At 64.1% G+C, this 16,210-nt stretch overlaps 2 protein-coding genes across 2 annotated transcripts; both read right to left on the bottom strand.

Moving 5' to 3' along the window:
- Positions 1-458: 458 nt before the first annotated feature.
- On the bottom strand, positions 459-4,692 carry SIX5 (SIX homeobox 5). The gene is made up of 3 exons (XM_032838874.1): positions 3,809-4,692; positions 2,023-2,834; positions 459-1,797 (listed from the first exon to the last, which is right to left on the bottom strand). Exons 1-3 carry the CDS (start codon positions 4,609-4,611, stop codon positions 1,181-1,183), a joined length of 2,232 nt encoding a protein of 743 aa, XP_032694765.1. The 5' UTR covers positions 4,612-4,692; the 3' UTR covers positions 459-1,180.
- An 814-nt stretch (positions 4,693-5,506) lies between these two features.
- On the bottom strand, positions 5,507-16,024 carry DMPK (DM1 protein kinase). Its single transcript, XM_032838875.1, is given in 17 exon segments — positions 5,507-6,390; positions 6,726-6,758; positions 6,761-6,796; positions 6,798-6,815; positions 7,108-7,154; positions 7,317-7,414; positions 7,505-7,668; positions 8,406-8,517; positions 10,018-10,103; positions 10,827-11,075; positions 11,159-11,365; positions 11,660-11,753; positions 12,082-12,230; positions 12,786-12,881; positions 12,972-13,055; positions 13,334-13,425; positions 15,699-16,024. Coding segments are annotated over 17 exon segments (1,878 nt in total). The 5' UTR covers positions 15,859-16,024; the 3' UTR covers positions 5,507-6,237.
- Positions 16,025-16,210: the final 186 nt, after the last annotated feature.

A 16,210-nucleotide genomic window follows, 5' to 3' on the forward strand; every position in this document is an offset into this window, starting at 1 on the left:
CGCTGGGGAGCTGCGGGGTGGGAGGAGGGGAACCTTAAGTGAAAGGCAGTTAAGGTGCGGTTTACAGGACAAGGGGCTCGCTCTGCCCTTCCGCCGGCCACCCCAGGACCCGGTGGTTTCAACCCTGTTCTTACCTCACCCCACTCCTCCGTCCCCTGTTCTATTTATAGATTATTTATTGTTTGCAACAAAATAAAGTGGGACCTTGTTACCAGCAAGAAAGAAAGGCAGGCTCCTTTGGTCCCCTGCTTCCTCCCTGGGTGGGGGCTCCTCCTGCACCATCTGGAGGCCCCAGGGCCTGCCCTGGCGAAAGCACACCTTCCCAAGCGGCCTCGAGGAGCTGACCTCCACCTCTGGCTCCGAGGTGGCCAGAAAACCAGAATCTCAGGTCAGGCTTTTTTCTGGCTCAGTGTTTCCTTCGGGCAAGTAACGCAGAAGGTAGCCCACACCTCTGGAGGGTCTAGTTGTCTGTTAACTTTATTTTAATTGAAATAGAGGCGTAACATGTCCTAGAAAAATAAAGATTTGATACAAACTAGACACAGGGGTCAGGGTTGCCCCAGGGGTGAAGGGGATCTTTGGTCTGGGGCCGGATGTGAGAATGAGGGCTCTAGTCCGGGGAGGGGGTCTTCCCCAGGCCTCCCCGCACCTGCCTCCCTTCTCAGCAGGAAGGGCCCAGCCCCGAGGCTCCATCGGTCTGGGGCACAGGACCGCCTGGCCTCCACCCTCTGACTCCAAGTGGTTCTGAGAACACTGGACGTCAGCGGAGCTATTAATAGTGTTTGAGGGAGTGACAGGGGGAGGGCTCAGGGGGCTGGAAATCAGCCATGTGGCCGAGCTTTCGGCTCACAGCTAGTACCAGGTTGGGGGTGGCAGCCCCGAGTCAGGACCCCCAAACCTCCCTGCGTATCTGGGCACACAGAGCAATGAGAGGGCTGTAACAGAGGGCCCTGATCCAGAGGACAGTGTTCCTGGACGGGAGCGGACAGGGGCGAGTCCCCCTGGCACCTCCAGGGCTCGGAGAGGTTACGCAGCCTGGGGCGGGGGTGGACGCCATGGGTAGAATCTTGGGCTCACAGCGATGGTGTCTGAGCAGCCCCACGGCCCAGGCGGTCCTGGATCTCGAGCACCATTGGCAGCAGAGGCGATGAGGCCCGGGGGGCTGTGGGGGGGGGGGGGGTCACAGCTCCAAAGGCTCTTCCACAGGCACCGACTGCAGCTGGGTCAGAACCTTGGGCTCTGCTTCCAGCCCCTCATCGGCCTCACCGCCTGCCGTGGACCCCAGGAGCAGACCCTCAGGGTCGGGGTCTGGCAGCCTCAGCACGGTGTGGGAGGCCTGTGTCCCCAGCCCTTTCTCGGCTTCCAGCAGCCCTTCCGGGCCTGTGCTCAGTTCCAGTCCCGCGGGCCAGATGGGCATGGCTGCGGGTGACAGCATGAGCCCTTCGGGCGGGGGCGCCGGGAAGCCAGGCAGGAGGCCGGAGGAATCTGGGGAGAAGGGCAGGCTGGTAGCGGCGGCGGCAGCAGGGACAGGCGGTGGTGGCGGCTGCGGCGCAGACAGTGGGCCCAGGGCATGGATGTCCGAGAGTGCGGGGCTGGGGGCCACCGGTAGGGCTCCCTCGGGCACTGAAATGGCCGGGTCTGGCTTCAGGGGCAGGGCCAGGCTGGGGGCAGGCGGCAGGACCTGGGAGACCAGCATGCTGGTGGGGAAGGTGGCCGTGAGGATGATCTTGCCCTGCTGCACGGCCACACCCGTCACGATGGGGCTGCCGGACACGGGGTTGGCCAGGAGAAAGTTTCCTGTGGGAATGAGAGATGGGCCAGGCGCGGGGTGAAGCTGGTGCTCCACAGGGCCCGCAGGGAGATCGGGGTGGGGGGGCTTCGGGATGGGGGCTGTGTCTGCATGGCCGGAGCCTCAGGCCAGCCGACTGGCTCTGGAGGTTCGGGTTGTGCCAGGGATGGGCTGCCCAACCTCCCAGCCTCCCCCCCCGCACATCACTCAGGCCCCAGCAAGGCGGGAGGTACCTGGGGCAGTGGCCGAGGGCAGCTGCAGGGCCGTCACGCCCACCCCGGAGTTTATCAGGTGCACGTTGGCAGGGCCCGCGGCGGCTGCCACCTTCACAGGGCTGCCTGGCCCAGCGGCTAACAGCTGCAGCGGCCCCACCGCCTGGGGCAGGGTCACCACCTGCGAGGTGGGCACCACCTGGGGCAGATTCAGCAGTGGGGATGTGGGGCCCAGGCCTGCAGGGTACCCAGGGGGTGGGGAAAGGGGCACCACCTGCGGAGAAGCCACAGAGGGCACGGGTCCTGCGGGCAGAGGAAAGGGGGCGGCCGGTGGGGGCCCGGGCACCACCTGGGGCAGAGGCCCAGCAGCCTCCTCTCCAGCCGGCCCGGAGGCAGCCACCTGGGCTTCCTTGGTCTCAGCGGTGTCGGCGTCGGGCTGAGCCTCCTCTAGCCGCACCTCCCCGGTCTGAGGGTCCAGGACTAGGGAGGTCTTGCCCTCGCTGGCCCCCTGGGGCGTGGGCTGCTGCGGTGGAGGGGCGCCACTGCCACCCGTGAGCAGCAGGGGGCCCAGGCTGGAGGCCTCCCCGAGGGCCAGGCTGTTGATGATGACGGGGCTGCCGTTGAGGAGCACGGCGGGAGAGCTGCCCGCGGCCAGGAAGCTCCCGTTCACCAGGATGGAGGAGGAGGCGGGGCAGGGCGCAGGAGGGGCGGCCCCGGCCAGAAATATAGAGCCCTGGGCGGGGGCCTCCGCAAGCACCGGAGCCGCTCCCCTCTCCAGGTCCTCGGGACTGCGGCTGGACTCGTCCTCGGTGGTGGGGTTCCCGTCAGACTCGCTGGCCAGAGAAAGGATTGTGAGCCGTAGCCCTGGACGCCCCGTTTCCCCACTGGCCGCCAGCAAGCCGCCTGCAGGGGCGCCGGCGGACTGCACCCTCCCCACCTTGCCCCAGCCCAAACTTTTGCAGCACAAAGCGTGAGGGTGGACTATAAAACGTCCTGAGACCACTCAGGGACCCCCAAGGACGGAGCCTCTGCAAGTCCAGCATTGATACCTCTCCATAAAAGCTAAAGCTGGCCCCATCGGAGGGAGGAGGCCCTCCTCTCCCAGCGCCTTGGCCTCCGGGCCGAGGCTGAGCACTGGGCAGCACAGCGTCCCCTGGGTCCCCTGGGTCGGGCTGAAAGCAGCCCAGCGTCTTCCCGGAGTGGAGAGGCGGCAGCCTGCTCAGTTCCCGGGGCCTCTCCCCCGCCCCAACCCCCGCCGGGCGTCAGAAAAGGGAGTGAGAGGCCGGCGCGCAGGGTGGGAGGGGAAGGGCTTGGGTTACAGGGAAACCGGAGCTGGGGAAGGTTCACGTTTCACAACAAAGACAGACGACGGACCACGCTGTTTGGGCCCCGAGAGGGGGATGGGGGGGTGAGGAAAAGACACAGCCAGGGAAAGGCCCGCGCGGGGTGGGCAGACAAGGGCCGGTCCCCCTTTCCACAGCCCCCCCCCCCGCCAATTTTCTCACTGCCTCCCCCCAGCCACGAACGCGGATGGGACTGGGGACGGAGCTCCGGGTGGTGCAGAGGGATGAGGTCTCCCAACCTCCGCGACAGGAGCAGCGGGGTCGGGGGCAGGGCCGGGGGCGTGTGCCTGTTCCATCCACACGTATTCCCCGCGCCCTGGGGAGGGGGAGCACCTGACGGTGTGAGCAGGAGGTGTCCCAGGAGCTCGGCGCGCTGACTCCGGCCATGGGCATGGGGGAGAGGGAGGCCGGTGGGTACCACGTCCCCGGGAAAGCAGGACTTGCGCCGCCCGGGTTCCCCTCACCTCTTGCAAGGCGCGCCGCCGCCGCCCCCGGTCCGATCGCGCTGTCGCCGGTTCTTGAACCAGTTGCTGACCTGCGTGAGCGAGAGGCCGGTGAGCGTGGCCAGGCGGCGCTTCTCGTCCGGCGTAGGGTAGCGGTTGCCGCGATAGCAGGCCTTGAGCGCGGCGCGGGAGCGCTCCTTGAAGCAGTAGACGGTCTCCTCGCCGTCCCATATGGTCTTGGGCAGCGGGAACTTCTTGCGCAGACGGTACTTGTCCACTGCGCCCAGCGCGCGGCCGCGGGCCCGCTCGGCCTCGTGGTAGCGCGCGCGCAGGTAGAGGTCCTGCAGAAAGGCGTGGTGGGCGGCGGGGAAGGGGCGGCTCTCGAGCAGCCGGTAGAGCTCGGCGTACTCTCCCCGCTGGAAAGCCACCAGGGCCCGAGCGCGCAGCACCGGATCGCTGCCACGTAGGCGCTCGGCCGGGGGCAGTGCGCCCAGGAAGCGGCTCAAGCGGCCGGCGTGGCCCGCCTGTAGCAGCGCCTCGCAAACGCACGCCACCTGCTCCGGCGAGAAGCGGAGGCCCGTGGGCGGCTCGGCAGCGGCCTCGGGGAGCGACCCGGGGACGCCCGGGGATCCCGGGCCCTCCGCTCCCGACGCCGCTTCGCCCGCCCCGGCCCCGGCCGCGGCCGCCGCCTCACCCTCGGCCGCCTGCAAAGTCTGCAGGAGCTGGCGCGCTTCCTCCTCCTCTTCTTCGGTCGCCGCCGCCGCCGCCACCGCCTCCCCCCCGGCCGCCGGCCCCGCGCTCGGCTCCGCAGGCAAGGTAGCCATGTTTTGCAACTTTGGGAAGTTCCTCCCTCCTTCTCCTCCTCCCTCGGGCTTTCCCCAACCCCCTCCCCAGCCCGTCCCCCCTCTCCGCCCTCCCCTTCGCGTTTCCCGATCTTCTCCCCCGCGCCGACCCCGCGTCTCCCCCAGCAATGCCAGGCCCAGCTTTCCACTTGGGTCTCGGTCCCAGTGTCTGTGTGAGTGCCCGCCTCCCTCCCCGTCTGTCCGTGATTCTCCTTTTGTTTTCCCTCCGCCTCAGGCCGCGCTTTTTTGCCTCCCCCCGCGTGTGCCTCAGGCTCAGGGCCTCAGTTTCCCCATCGGGACAACGGAGAAGGTAACGGGCCGTCCGGGAGGGCTAAGGGCGCGAAGCCACCTCCGCCCGGAGACTAAGCTTCTGCACGCCTCCGTCTCCAGAGTCCTCTGAAGGCCCCCCCACTCCCCATCTCCGCCTGCGCTCCGCCCCTCGGAATTCCCGGCTCCGCAGGGGGGCGGGTCTGGCCGGGAGAAGGGGCGGGGGAAATGGGCTAGAAAGTTTGCAGCAACTTTTCTTGAGCAAGTCCCTGGAACGGAGGCGCGTGGCCAGCGCAGGCGCAGTGGTAGGAGGATGGCCGCGCGCGCTGCCGGCCCAGCCCCCTTCTTCCCGGCGAGCGGGTGGCACAGCTGGGCCACAGCTGGACAGGGGGCGGTACCTCCCGGTGGCTCGCTAGCCATCTCCTATTGGCCCGATGCCGAGGTCACGCCTCCCGGCGTCCCCACCCCCCACCCCAGCCCTGATTCGTCAGCTCTGCGGCCCGCTAGCTTCCCGCCAGGCCATTGGCCACCTCCACTCGCCTTCCGATTAGCCCCCTGAGCAGCCGCCTTCCTACAACGCAAAGAGAGCGGACACCCTGGAGTTCCCAGCTTTGGGCAGACGGGAGGGCCTTTTATTCGCGAGGATCGGGGGTGGGGTCCTAGGTGGGGAGAGACAATAAATACTGAGGAATGTCGGGGTCTCAGTGCATCCCAAACGTGGATTAGGGCGCTGGGGTCCTGGAGCCTGTCAGCGGGTCGGAGGACAGGTCAATAAATACCCAAACTGCCGAGGCGGGCGGAGCCTGCAGTGGCTCCGAGAGCAGCTCACGTGAGGAGGGCGCGGGAGTCCCCGAAAGAGCGGGGCTGGCAAAAGCACAAGGTTCCCGAGAGAGCGGGCGGGCGGAGCTCGCACTAGACGTTCGCCGCGGGAAGAGGACGTTCCCGGGATAGCGGGGCCTCATGCAGAAGGATTTGTGGTCTGCGAGCCGATGGGGGCGGGGTAGGGGCAGTGGGGAGGCGGGGAGGGTGATAAACTGATGGCCGAGCCCTGGCCCTGCTGCCTTCTCTAGATGGCAGTTTGCCCATCCATGTCGGGGCCTCAGCCAGGCCGCAGGAAGGAAGTGGTCTGCGATTCCCCCCGGTTACAAGCCTTCCTGGAGCGCCGAGCTCCGACCGCGGGCCCGGCTCCTCCCTCCCCGGCCGCCAGGGGGCGGGCCCGGATCACAGGGCTGGAGCTGGGGTGGAGACCCACGCTTGGAGCGTTGAGAACGCGGAGGCGGCGGGAGCGGCTTCTGGGCGATGGCCCAGGTCACCCAACCCTCCGGCTTGGGGTTCTAGGGTTCAGGGGGCGAAGGCGGCTCCTGGGTGGCGCCAGACCGGGGCGAGATGTTCGGCGTAGGCCACCAACCCAGTGCAGCCCAAGGCGGCGGCAGCAGCCAGAGCAACGGCGAACAGGAGCAGGGAACGCGCCTCCGATAGGTCAGGCTTAGGGACCTGCGGACAAGAGGGCGGGATCAGGTCCCCGCGACACGGCACACCAATTGGTTCCTGGGACTCGCCACGCCTACTCCCATAGGTGGGTCCGCCATCCTCTCTGCACTCTGCCCCGCCCCCGCGGGCAGCGGCGGTTGGTCCGCTGGCAAGCCTCGAGTCTTGTCCGAACTCGCCACTGGAGGCTTCCTAGCGGCCTTGCTGATTGGCTGCCCGGGCATCCTCCCTCCCCGCTGCGGGCCCCGCGCGACAGAGGCGCAGCTAAGCAGAGGCGGCCTGGGGGTACGTGGAGCGAGGAGGGGGCGCGGAGGCGGGCGGGCGTGAGCAGCCGGACGTACCCTGGCAGGGAGCAGCAGGTGGCGGCGGTGCATGGGGCCTGGCCCCACCAGCGGGCATTGGCCCAGAGCCACGGCCGGGGGGCCATCTAGCTGGAGAGAGAAGGGACAGGTGACCCGATCGGAGCCCAGCCCGGCCCGGCCGCCCTCAGCAGGGGGCGAGAGACAGCGGAGGGAGTCGGGGAAGGAATCGAGGGAGAGCCTAGACGGAATGTGGTTAGAGGCCTGGACCGAGGGGTATCTGGTAGACGTGGGGCTGAATGGAGGGTGTTTGCTGTCTGGAACCCCCAAGAGTTAGGGTGATCCCTGAATCTGGGCGGGGAGACGGGGCGGGGTCTGCAGAGGGGCTAAAAGGCTTGATACAGGGGAAAAAGAGGGGTCTTACATGGGAAGGTAGATCCGTGGCCCGGGGACTGGGGACCCCCGTGACAGCTGGAAGGAGAAGAGAGAGGCATAGGGCGCGTGGAGGGACGGAGGAGGGCGGTGGCGCGGCGTGCCCCAGCCTGGGCCCCTCGCCCGCCCCCAGGTGTCCACACACGCCGCGGCCCACCTCCCCCCGTCGCCCTCGGGAAAGGGGACGCATGAGGGACTCGCCTGCATCTCCCCGGGCCTGCAGCAGCTCCATCTGCTCTTGCAGCTGCCGGACGTGCGCCTCCAGGTCTCGGTTCCGGGCCTCGGCCTCACGGAGCTGACTGCGGGGAGCAGAAGACCGTGAGCCCTCCCGGGCCCGAGCGAGACGGGCTGCAGACCGCAGGGACGGACCCGGGCGCCCCGACCCCGACCTGGCAAAGTTCTGGTTAGCTGTGCGGATGGCCTCCAGCTCCCGGCTCAGGCTCTGCCGAGTAAGCACCTCCTCCTCCAGGGCCTCCTGGAGTTCCCGCAGCGTCATCCGGGCCTCCTGGGCCTCCGCCGAGGCTGGAATGGCTTCCGGAATCGCCGCTTCAGCCTGCGGGCGGGACTGCGCGGGACTGCGCTTAGGGCTGCTCGCGGCTCCTGCCGCACCCAAGACCTGCGCCCAGGTTCTAGGCTGGGGATGCCTCCCTCCTTGTCCTCTAGATCTCTGGGAATCCTCCCAGCTCGTGCAGTGACCCAGATCTCCTCCTTCCCTAACTAACCCCAGCCCCTGTCCTGGTCTCCTGCCTTTGGTCTGGGCTCTTCCACCCAGGAACCAAAGGGCTGTACCTACCACCCACACCCAGTTTGACCACGTCCCTCTCCTCCTCTCCAGCCCCTCAGAGCCCTCAGGGGAAGGCCTGCCTCCCTGTTTGGCTGGTTTCCTGTTGGCCTCAGTCTCCCCTCCCCTCATTCTCCACGCCCCTCCTCCTGGAATAAGTCAGTCAGTCTTACTACCCTCCTTTCCTTTTCCAGAATAAACCTTTGCCTGGAATTGACCAGTAGGTACTTTTCTTCCCAGGGATGGTCCTCCTTGTTCTCCACCTCCTCCTCCTCCTCCTCCTCTTGGGCTTGCCCCTCTCCAGAGCCCTCTCCTCCCAAACACAATGGCCTGTTTTCATTTCTTCATAGGGATCATTTCTGACTGAAGTAATTTTGTCTCTACTTTGTTTTCTGTCCCTTTCTGTCAAGTGAGCTCCCAGAGAGCTTAGCACTCCACAGCACACAAGATCCCGGAAGCCCTTGCGTTTCTCTCCCCTTCGTGCCTGACCTTCTCCTCCAAAGACTCACTGTTTCCTCCGGTGGGGGCACGGTGGGCTCCGGGCTGGCTGCTTGCACAGGTGGCTCAGGCAATGGCTCGGCCTCCAGTTCCATGGCTGTGGGGCCTGGGACCTCCTCGTCCCTGGGGAGAGGAGCAGGGCAAGGGGAGGGAGAGCTGGGCCCCCTCGGGAGGTTGCCCGTCCCTTGCGTTTAGAGCCAGGACTTCCTCTCCTATGGTCATGGGAGAGCCAGACCCTGAAGACCCCCCTAGTGTGAGGAGGGGAAGGGCAGAGAGAAGGGAACTAACTGCCAGCTTGGTGTGACAGGTCCCCTTCTTGTTAGTAAAGGCCTGCCCTTCGCATGGCCTCATGGCCCTGGGAGCCGGCCTCTGCACCTTCTGGAAGATCTTGGGATCCAGACACCCATGCTCTGGGGCCTGCTTATGTCCTCCCTCTCCATGTGACCTTTGCAGACCCCTCTCCTTAGGAGGTCAGGACGGTGAGGAGTGCCCCACCCGACTCCAGCCCCCTCCAAAGATACGGTCTTGAGACTGGGTGTGGGATCCCAGGACTGTGATTCTGGTCATCAGCGCCCCTGCCATCCCCAGCTGCTGGGAGGGGGTCACACCCCCCCTGGGAATGTGAAATTGCCATAAAAGTGGATATCCCCTCCAACCCAACACTCCGTCCCGTGGAAACTGGTTGCAAGGGCCTGGTGAGCCTCGGCGAGCCTGACCCGCCGCAGCTGTTCATCCAGCCTGGGTTACAACAGAGACGGACAGCTGGGTCCCGATGCGCCCGGTGAGGAGCACATGCTCTGTGGCTCAGGCTCTTGTTCATTCATGGCAAGAATTGGCATTTGCGGGGCGCCTGGGTGGCTCAGTCGGTTAAGCCTCTGCCTTCCGCTCAGGTCATGATCTCAGAGTCCTGGGTTCGAGCCCCACATGGGGCTCCCTGCTCAGCGGGAAGTCTCCTTGTCCCTCTCGCTCTGCCCCGCCCAGCTTCTTGTGCTTGTGCACGCTCTCTCTCTCTCTCTCTCTCTAATAAATAAAATCTTTTTAAATTTAAAAAAATAATTTAAAGAAAAGGAAATGGCATTTGCGATACATTGTCCAGTAACTAAACAGGTTAGTCCACGTCATGTTCTCACAGTTGTCAAGTATGTGGGCGCGCATATATGAGCTAGGGACCGTCCCTGATGTTAGGCTTCCTTTTCCTTGTCCGCATTTTCTAATTTACTTGTGACAAGCAAAGTACTGTTTGTATAATTAATGTATTTAAAAGGCTTTGTGGTTATAAGAGTGATTCAGTAAGTTTGTATTCTTTTAAGATCAATTTAGAAATTCTAAACTTATTTTCTAAGATTCAGAGTTCCCATGACTATACTAGAAATCTGAAAGTGGAAGGTTGGAAGATTCCGGAAGGCCGAGTCTGGCTCTGAGGTTTTAAAACTGAATCTAAAATTTCACAATACTTATGGTCTGAGATTTTAAGGTCCTACATCTCTGGAATCCTAATAGTCTGTGGTCCCAGGGCAGGAAGGTTCCAAGATTAATCCTGCAATACGACTGGGTGCCCCTCCCTGGGCCTCTGGAGGCTGGCACCTGCGGCCTACTCACAGGGTGCCCTGGGGCCACGCCTACCTGAGGGCCATGCAGGAGTAGGAGTAGCCCACAAAGGGCAGGTGGACCCCCAGTGGCATGGCTTCCCGCATGTCTGACAGCGTCTCCTATACAAGAGAAACAGATGTGGGTGACCTGTGCTCCTCGGGGCTGGTCCCTGGGCCCTTCCCAGTCTGTGCTTAAATACCTGCTCCCACTATCTCAAGTGGCCCCTCCCTCATCTTCTTTCATTGTATCCTGCGGTTCCCCTTGGGGCACTCCCCACACTGTAATTACATACTTCTCCCGGGCTGTAAGTGGATGAGGGCAAGAGGCCAGGGGCTGGAGCTGGCTTGGTCCCCGTGTGTCCCCAGCAGCACCTGGCACAAGGGCACCCAGGCTGAACATGCGCTCAGGACAGCTTGTGTCACAGTTGAGACAGAGGTGGCCTAAAAGAGATTCCTTCACACCACTGTGCTTTCCTGCCTCTCACTTCTTAATCCTCCAGGCCTCAGCTCAAATAGCGCCTCCTCCAGGCAGCGCTCCAAGATTTTCCATGCTGGGTCAAGAGTCCCACCCCCGTCCTCCCAGTCTCATCTCCGAACTCTCTGGGGAGTCGTTGTCTGGGGACCAGTCTGTGTTCCCCCACTGGATTGTGAGTCCAGGTCACCACTGGATTCCCAGCACTGGGGGGGGGGGGGGCATAGAGCCCGGGCTCGGGGGGAGGAATGATTTCAAGACCCCAGGAGATGGGTACTATTCTAAGCCCAACTTTATGGATGAGGGGTTGGCGGGGGTGGGATACCCTCTGCCCAGCAGTGGTCGCAGGTACCTACCCCGCCCCCGCTCACCATGGCAGTGAGCCCGTCTTCCACCACATCGAAGTTGCACGTGTCAGTGGCACCCTCAAAATCCGGCGTAAAAGGGGGCACGCTGTCTCGGAGACCGTCCCAGTCAAGGCCAAAGAAAAAAGGATGATTCTGGAAATCACCTGCTCCGTCCCGGCCCAGCCGCATCTCAGGGGGACACAGCAGATGCTGGATGAGGTCTCGAGCCTCCTCAGGAATCCCCCCATCGGCCAGTGGTAGAGACAGGTGCTCCTGCCCGAGGGAGAGGGAGGACGGGGAATGTCAGCCGGGCAGGATGTGTGAGGGAGACCAGGGCTTCCTCTGGCCGGGCTCACCTTGTAGTGCACGATCTTGCCGTAGGTCTCAGCGGTGGAGTCGGCGTAGAAGGGCGTCTGCCCGTAGAACATCTCATAGGCGAACACTCCCAGCGCCCACCAGTCACACTCGGGCCCGTAGCTGCCCATCCCGGGCCCGCCGCCCACCGCCTGCAGGATCTCGGGGGACAAGTAGTCCGGCGTGCCCACAGCAACCAGAGACCGCACCTGAGCCAAAAGGTGCAGAGCTGGGCTCGGCCCCGCCCCTCCGGGCTCTGGCCCCGCCCCTCTCAACCACGCCCCGAAGGCGTAGTCCTCCCCTCGTGTGTGCTAACCCCAAGCCACTCACAAATTTAGGCGTGGGTGCCCTCCTCCTTCCCTCTCCAAATCTGGTCGTGCCCTCACCCTAACTCTACCTGTGCGCCTCAGCCCCGCCGCCACACTGCACTTTCGGTCCCCCCATCTGACCCCACTCGTCTTTGGTGGCCCGAGTTGCCCGAAGCGGCGCACCGCACCGCTCACCGTTCCGTCTGCCCGCAACTTGAGGCAGGAGCCGAAGTCGGCCAAACGGATGTGACCGCAGCGGTCCAATAGGATGTTGTCGGGTTTGATGTCTCTGCGCAAACGGAAGGGGCAAGTGGAATAAGTGAGCCTCCTTCCATTCATCTCACCAGGCTCCACCCCTCCAGGCAGCACGGCCTCGGGTCCCACCCTCTTAGGGACCATGCTCTCCAATTGCGGCTCCCCCTTAGTGGATTCTGAAATCTGAACCCCACTCCTCTGGCCCTGTCCCCAGTGGCCCCCACCAGTGAGGTCCCTCTCCCGGCCTCGCCCCCTCTGGGCTCCAACCTTAGAGGTACCCTGCTCCCTGCCTGGGTGCAACTTTTGCTTTCCTTCTCTGGGCCCCGGCCTCAGCCCCCGGCCTCAGCTCCCACTGCGCCCACCTGTGTACGTAGCCCAGCCGGTGTACCGAGTCTATGGCCATGACAATCTCAGCCAGGTAGAAGCGCGCCATTTCTGCCGGGATCCGCTCCCCAAACTTGCTCAGCAGCGTTAGCAGGTCCCCGCCCACGTAGTACTCCATGACCAGGTACTGGCAGGGGGCGCGACATGGCGGGGGGCGGGGGGTAGTCAGTCACACCCCTCGTCGCTGACTGTTGATAGCCCGGGACGAAGACTATGTCTTTGTCCGCAAATGCCCCATCCCTGGGCAGAGGCCCCGTAGTCCCAGCCCAAGGAGAGCCCGAGAGATCTTCCAGGCCAAACCAGAGACACTCCTCCCCAAAACCAAAGAGAGAAGGGAAAAGAGAGCCCAGAGAGCTCCCAGTGCCCAAAGTACACAGCCTAAATACCCTGCCCAGGGGCCCCCCGATAGATTGTAGAGAGCTATCGCAGTCCAGGTGAAAGATCCCACCCCACCCGCGATGGTGGCATCTTTACAGGGTCCTCTGGAATCAGCCTGGGAAAAGAGCGGTGAGGGACATCTCCCATCCCGGGAAAGGAAGACCAATTCCTACCACACCCAGAGACGCTGCTGCCATTTCGAGGCAGCTCCCCAAGCCTAGAACTTCCCCCTGACCCCGCGACGTTCACTGACAGCCTCGGGGTCGGAGTCCGTCTCCCTAGTCCTCCCGGGTCTGGGGCTCACCAAGTAGTTCTCATCCTGGAAAGCGAAGTGCAGCTCTGTGATCCAGCGCCGGTCCCCGTTCACCAACACATCCCTCTCTTCGCGGAAGCACGACACCTGCGGGGCCCCCAGAGGTACTGAAGCGGCCGGGGGCCGGAGCGGGGGTGGGTAACCCTAGCGCCCTGCACCTCCGGCCCCCGCCCTCACCTCGCCCCTCTTCAGCATGTCCCATTTATTCATGATCTTCATGGCATACACCTGGCCCGTCTGCTTCATCTTCACCACCGCCACCTGAAGGCCGAAACGGGGTGACCGGGGGCGGAGGTGTAAGGGGAAACACGGGGGCTGGCCCAGATTGGACTCCACCCCTAACACGCTCGTGGCACCGCCCCACTACTAACGCCACGCCCAGCGCCCTCAAGCCCCGCCCCCGCCCGACGGGTGCAGGCTTTCTCAACTCAGTCATTCATCAATTTCTAAGGTCCCGCCCCAAACCCTTGGGTCCCGCCCACTGCACGAAAAGTCGCGTCCCCTGTTCCGGCTAACTGCAGCCGCCGCTCAAGGCTCACCTCGCTGAACGCCCCGCGTCCGATCACCTTCAGAATCTCGAAGTCCTCCCTCTGCAGACGGGCCTCCTTAAGCCTCGCCGCGATGGGCTCCACTGGGGGGCGGGGGAGGTGAGAACCGAGGGTAACTGGGACTGACACTAGAGACAGGAGGAAGTCCCACCCTCTGCCCCTCAGTCTCCCTCCACTCCACCCCCAGCCCCCGGTCTCTGTCCCACGGCCTCCTCGGTCCCTTGTTCTCTCCTCTTCTCTCTCTCCTAGGACTGTCAGCCTCCCAAAGGCTTCCCCACAAAAACATTGTGAGTTCTGGGGACCCCTGAACTCCCCTCCTACAGAAAAAAAGGTGGGATGCTTGAGGAACCCCTTTTAAAGAAGGACACTGAGCCAGAGGGCTCTAGTGGGTGCAGATGGAGAGGGCGGGCTCTGGGAAAGGGAGGCTCTGGAGAACAGAAGATGATGCGAGGCCCCGTCCTTAGGGCCCCCCGAGCTTCGGGCCTCACCCGTCTGCCGGCTGGGAGTGGGAATGCCTGCCAGGCCCACCCCAGGCTTCTCAGTCCATCTCAGATCCCGTCCTGGAACACTCAGTTTAGTCCAGCACCTCCAGGTTTAGATGCTGGTGGCTTTGGACCACACTTTGGGAAACACTGGATTTGGGGATGGGGTCCCCAGAGGGAACAGGAGAGGAAGACAAAGCCAGCGTGGATCCAAATTCCAGGCTCTAGTGTACTCGCTGCTCTGTCCTCAACTCGGGGAAGAAGGCTTCTTTCAGTCACCCCTCATTTATGGGTGGGGAGGTCATGGCTCAGATGCGTGAAGAGTCTGGCGGAGCCCTACAGCTAGGAATGTCAAAGAGGGCAGGTTGGGAGGGGAAGGGCCTGGCGGAGGGAATGCAGAGGCACAGGGAGAGGGAGGCCCGGGAAGTGGAGGACGCTGGGGACTTGGGAGGCAACACAGAGAGAGGGATGGGTTCAAGTGAGAGTAAGGGGAGGTAAAGTGGGCTAAGGCAGCGAGAGACAGAACCCCACGAGTTTCGGGGAGAGCGCGGCCGGCAGGGAAGAACCAGCCAGGGCCCAGGACAGGGGAGGGAGGAGAGAGCCAAGACGTTGAGCCCTTTTAAGGCAGCAGGAACCCAGGTCCCCTCCCCCGCCCCGGCGGCCTGGCAGGGGAGGGGCGGCAGAATACTGCTCAGGCCACAAAAGGAGTGCTCCTTACAGGAGAGCCAGACCCCTGCCCCCCAGCTCTAGGCTCAGTTTACCCAGCCAGCTGAACTTCCCACTCTGCAAAATCAGGGCCCAGAGAGTTATAAGGGCCCGGGGGAGGCGGGGAGAAAGTTCTCCCAGGGGCTGAGTGGCCTGGCCTTTGGTCTCCACCTTCCTATCTGTGAAATGGGAGGGACAGGAGTGAGGCCTGGGTTAGAAAGAGATGAACACGAGAAATGGAAGAGAGGGGGAGGCAGAGAGACAGAGACTAGTGACCAATGACCCAGCGACCAAGCGCAAGCCACTGAGGGACAAGCCATTGCAGGGACGGAGTGGCAGGGTGTCAGGGAGAGAGAAAACCGAGAGAGAGGCAGACAAGGCCAGAGGCTGAGGTGGAAGCATCTGCCTTCCAGACTGGTCTCCAGGGGAAGACCTGGCCAGAAGGGACTTTGTGCAAGAGCCGGAAGGTCAGAAGTCATGAGAAGGGGGACCTGGGGAGCTGGAGGGGAGTCAAGGCTGCCCCATGCAGACTAGATGGACCAGGGCTGGGAAGGGGGGGGTGGCCAGATCCTAGAAAATGGGCACACCCAGGAGAACTCTAAATTGTTCCCCTGGCATCCAGGGGGTGGAGGGGTGCTGGGTGGCGCCTGTCTGCAGAGCTGGTTCTCCCCCAGGGCCTGGGCACCTGTTGCGGCAGCTGGAGAGGCTGGCGCCGAACACCTGCCCACTGGCCGCGCCCCTGGCAGCTGCCCCATGTTGTCCCTTCTGCCTGCCCCTGTGCTCTGGGAGACCAGGATGGAGAGCCATGGGGCCCATTTTGGCGTGTGTGAGGGTGGTCCCAGGACACGGGGCTCCCAGCATGTCCCTAGGCCTAGACCTTGGGGAGGGGGTACAGCAGGACCACGGGAAGCTGTGTCCCGTCCAGCCTACCACGGCTCCCGGGTCGCAGCTCTTGAGCCATGCCTGTGCTACCCTCTGCTGAGCCTGGCCTGCCCTGCCAGGGTGGCTCAGGGGTAGGGGCATGGCACCCTAGGACCCAGGACCAAGTTTCGGGCTCCTGAGTGGGAGGCTCTCCCACATCTACCTTGCCCCCAACTCTCCTCATCTCCAGCCTCTGCCCTGCCCTCCCCACCCCCCAATCTGGGGCACGCATGCAGGCAGGCACTCACCCCACTGCAAGAAGTCGGCCACATACTTGTCCTGGGCCAGGTCGGAGGCCCCCAGCTCCTGGTGGACGCCCAGGAGAAGGTCGAGCAGGGGCTCCAGCCCCAGGAAGCCAGGGTCCAGCACCAGCTGCTGGAGCCGGCTCAGCCGCACCTCGGCTGACATGTTGGACAGGCAGCACCATGGCCCCTCCCCGGGCCAGGGGCTCGGGGTCCTCCCGTCACGGGGCCCGGCAGCCCCTGTCCAGGCCTCGGGGCTCTGGCTGCATGTCTGCCTGTCCCTGGCTGTCCCCTGGGCCTCTCTGGCCACTTCTCTCTCTGCTGAGGCCTCCTCCCCTTCTCCCCACCCCTCGGTCCAGCCCCCTCCCGCCTCCCGGCCTTAACCCCTCCAGAGCCAGGCCCCCCAACTCCCTCCTACCAGGGCCCCTCAGGACTAGTCAGTGTGAGATGGGGGGATGGAGAATCCCAACTCTCGCACCATGCCTGCCCCCCAAAAAGGCGGAGCCCAGAGGGAGCTA

The sequence above is a fragment of the Lontra canadensis genome, unplaced genomic scaffold, assembly GCF_010015895.1.
Source record: "Lontra canadensis isolate GAN:19392208 unplaced genomic scaffold, GSC_riverotter_1.0 scaffold107, whole genome shotgun sequence".
NCBI lineage: Eukaryota > Metazoa > Chordata > Mammalia > Carnivora > Mustelidae > Lontra > Lontra canadensis.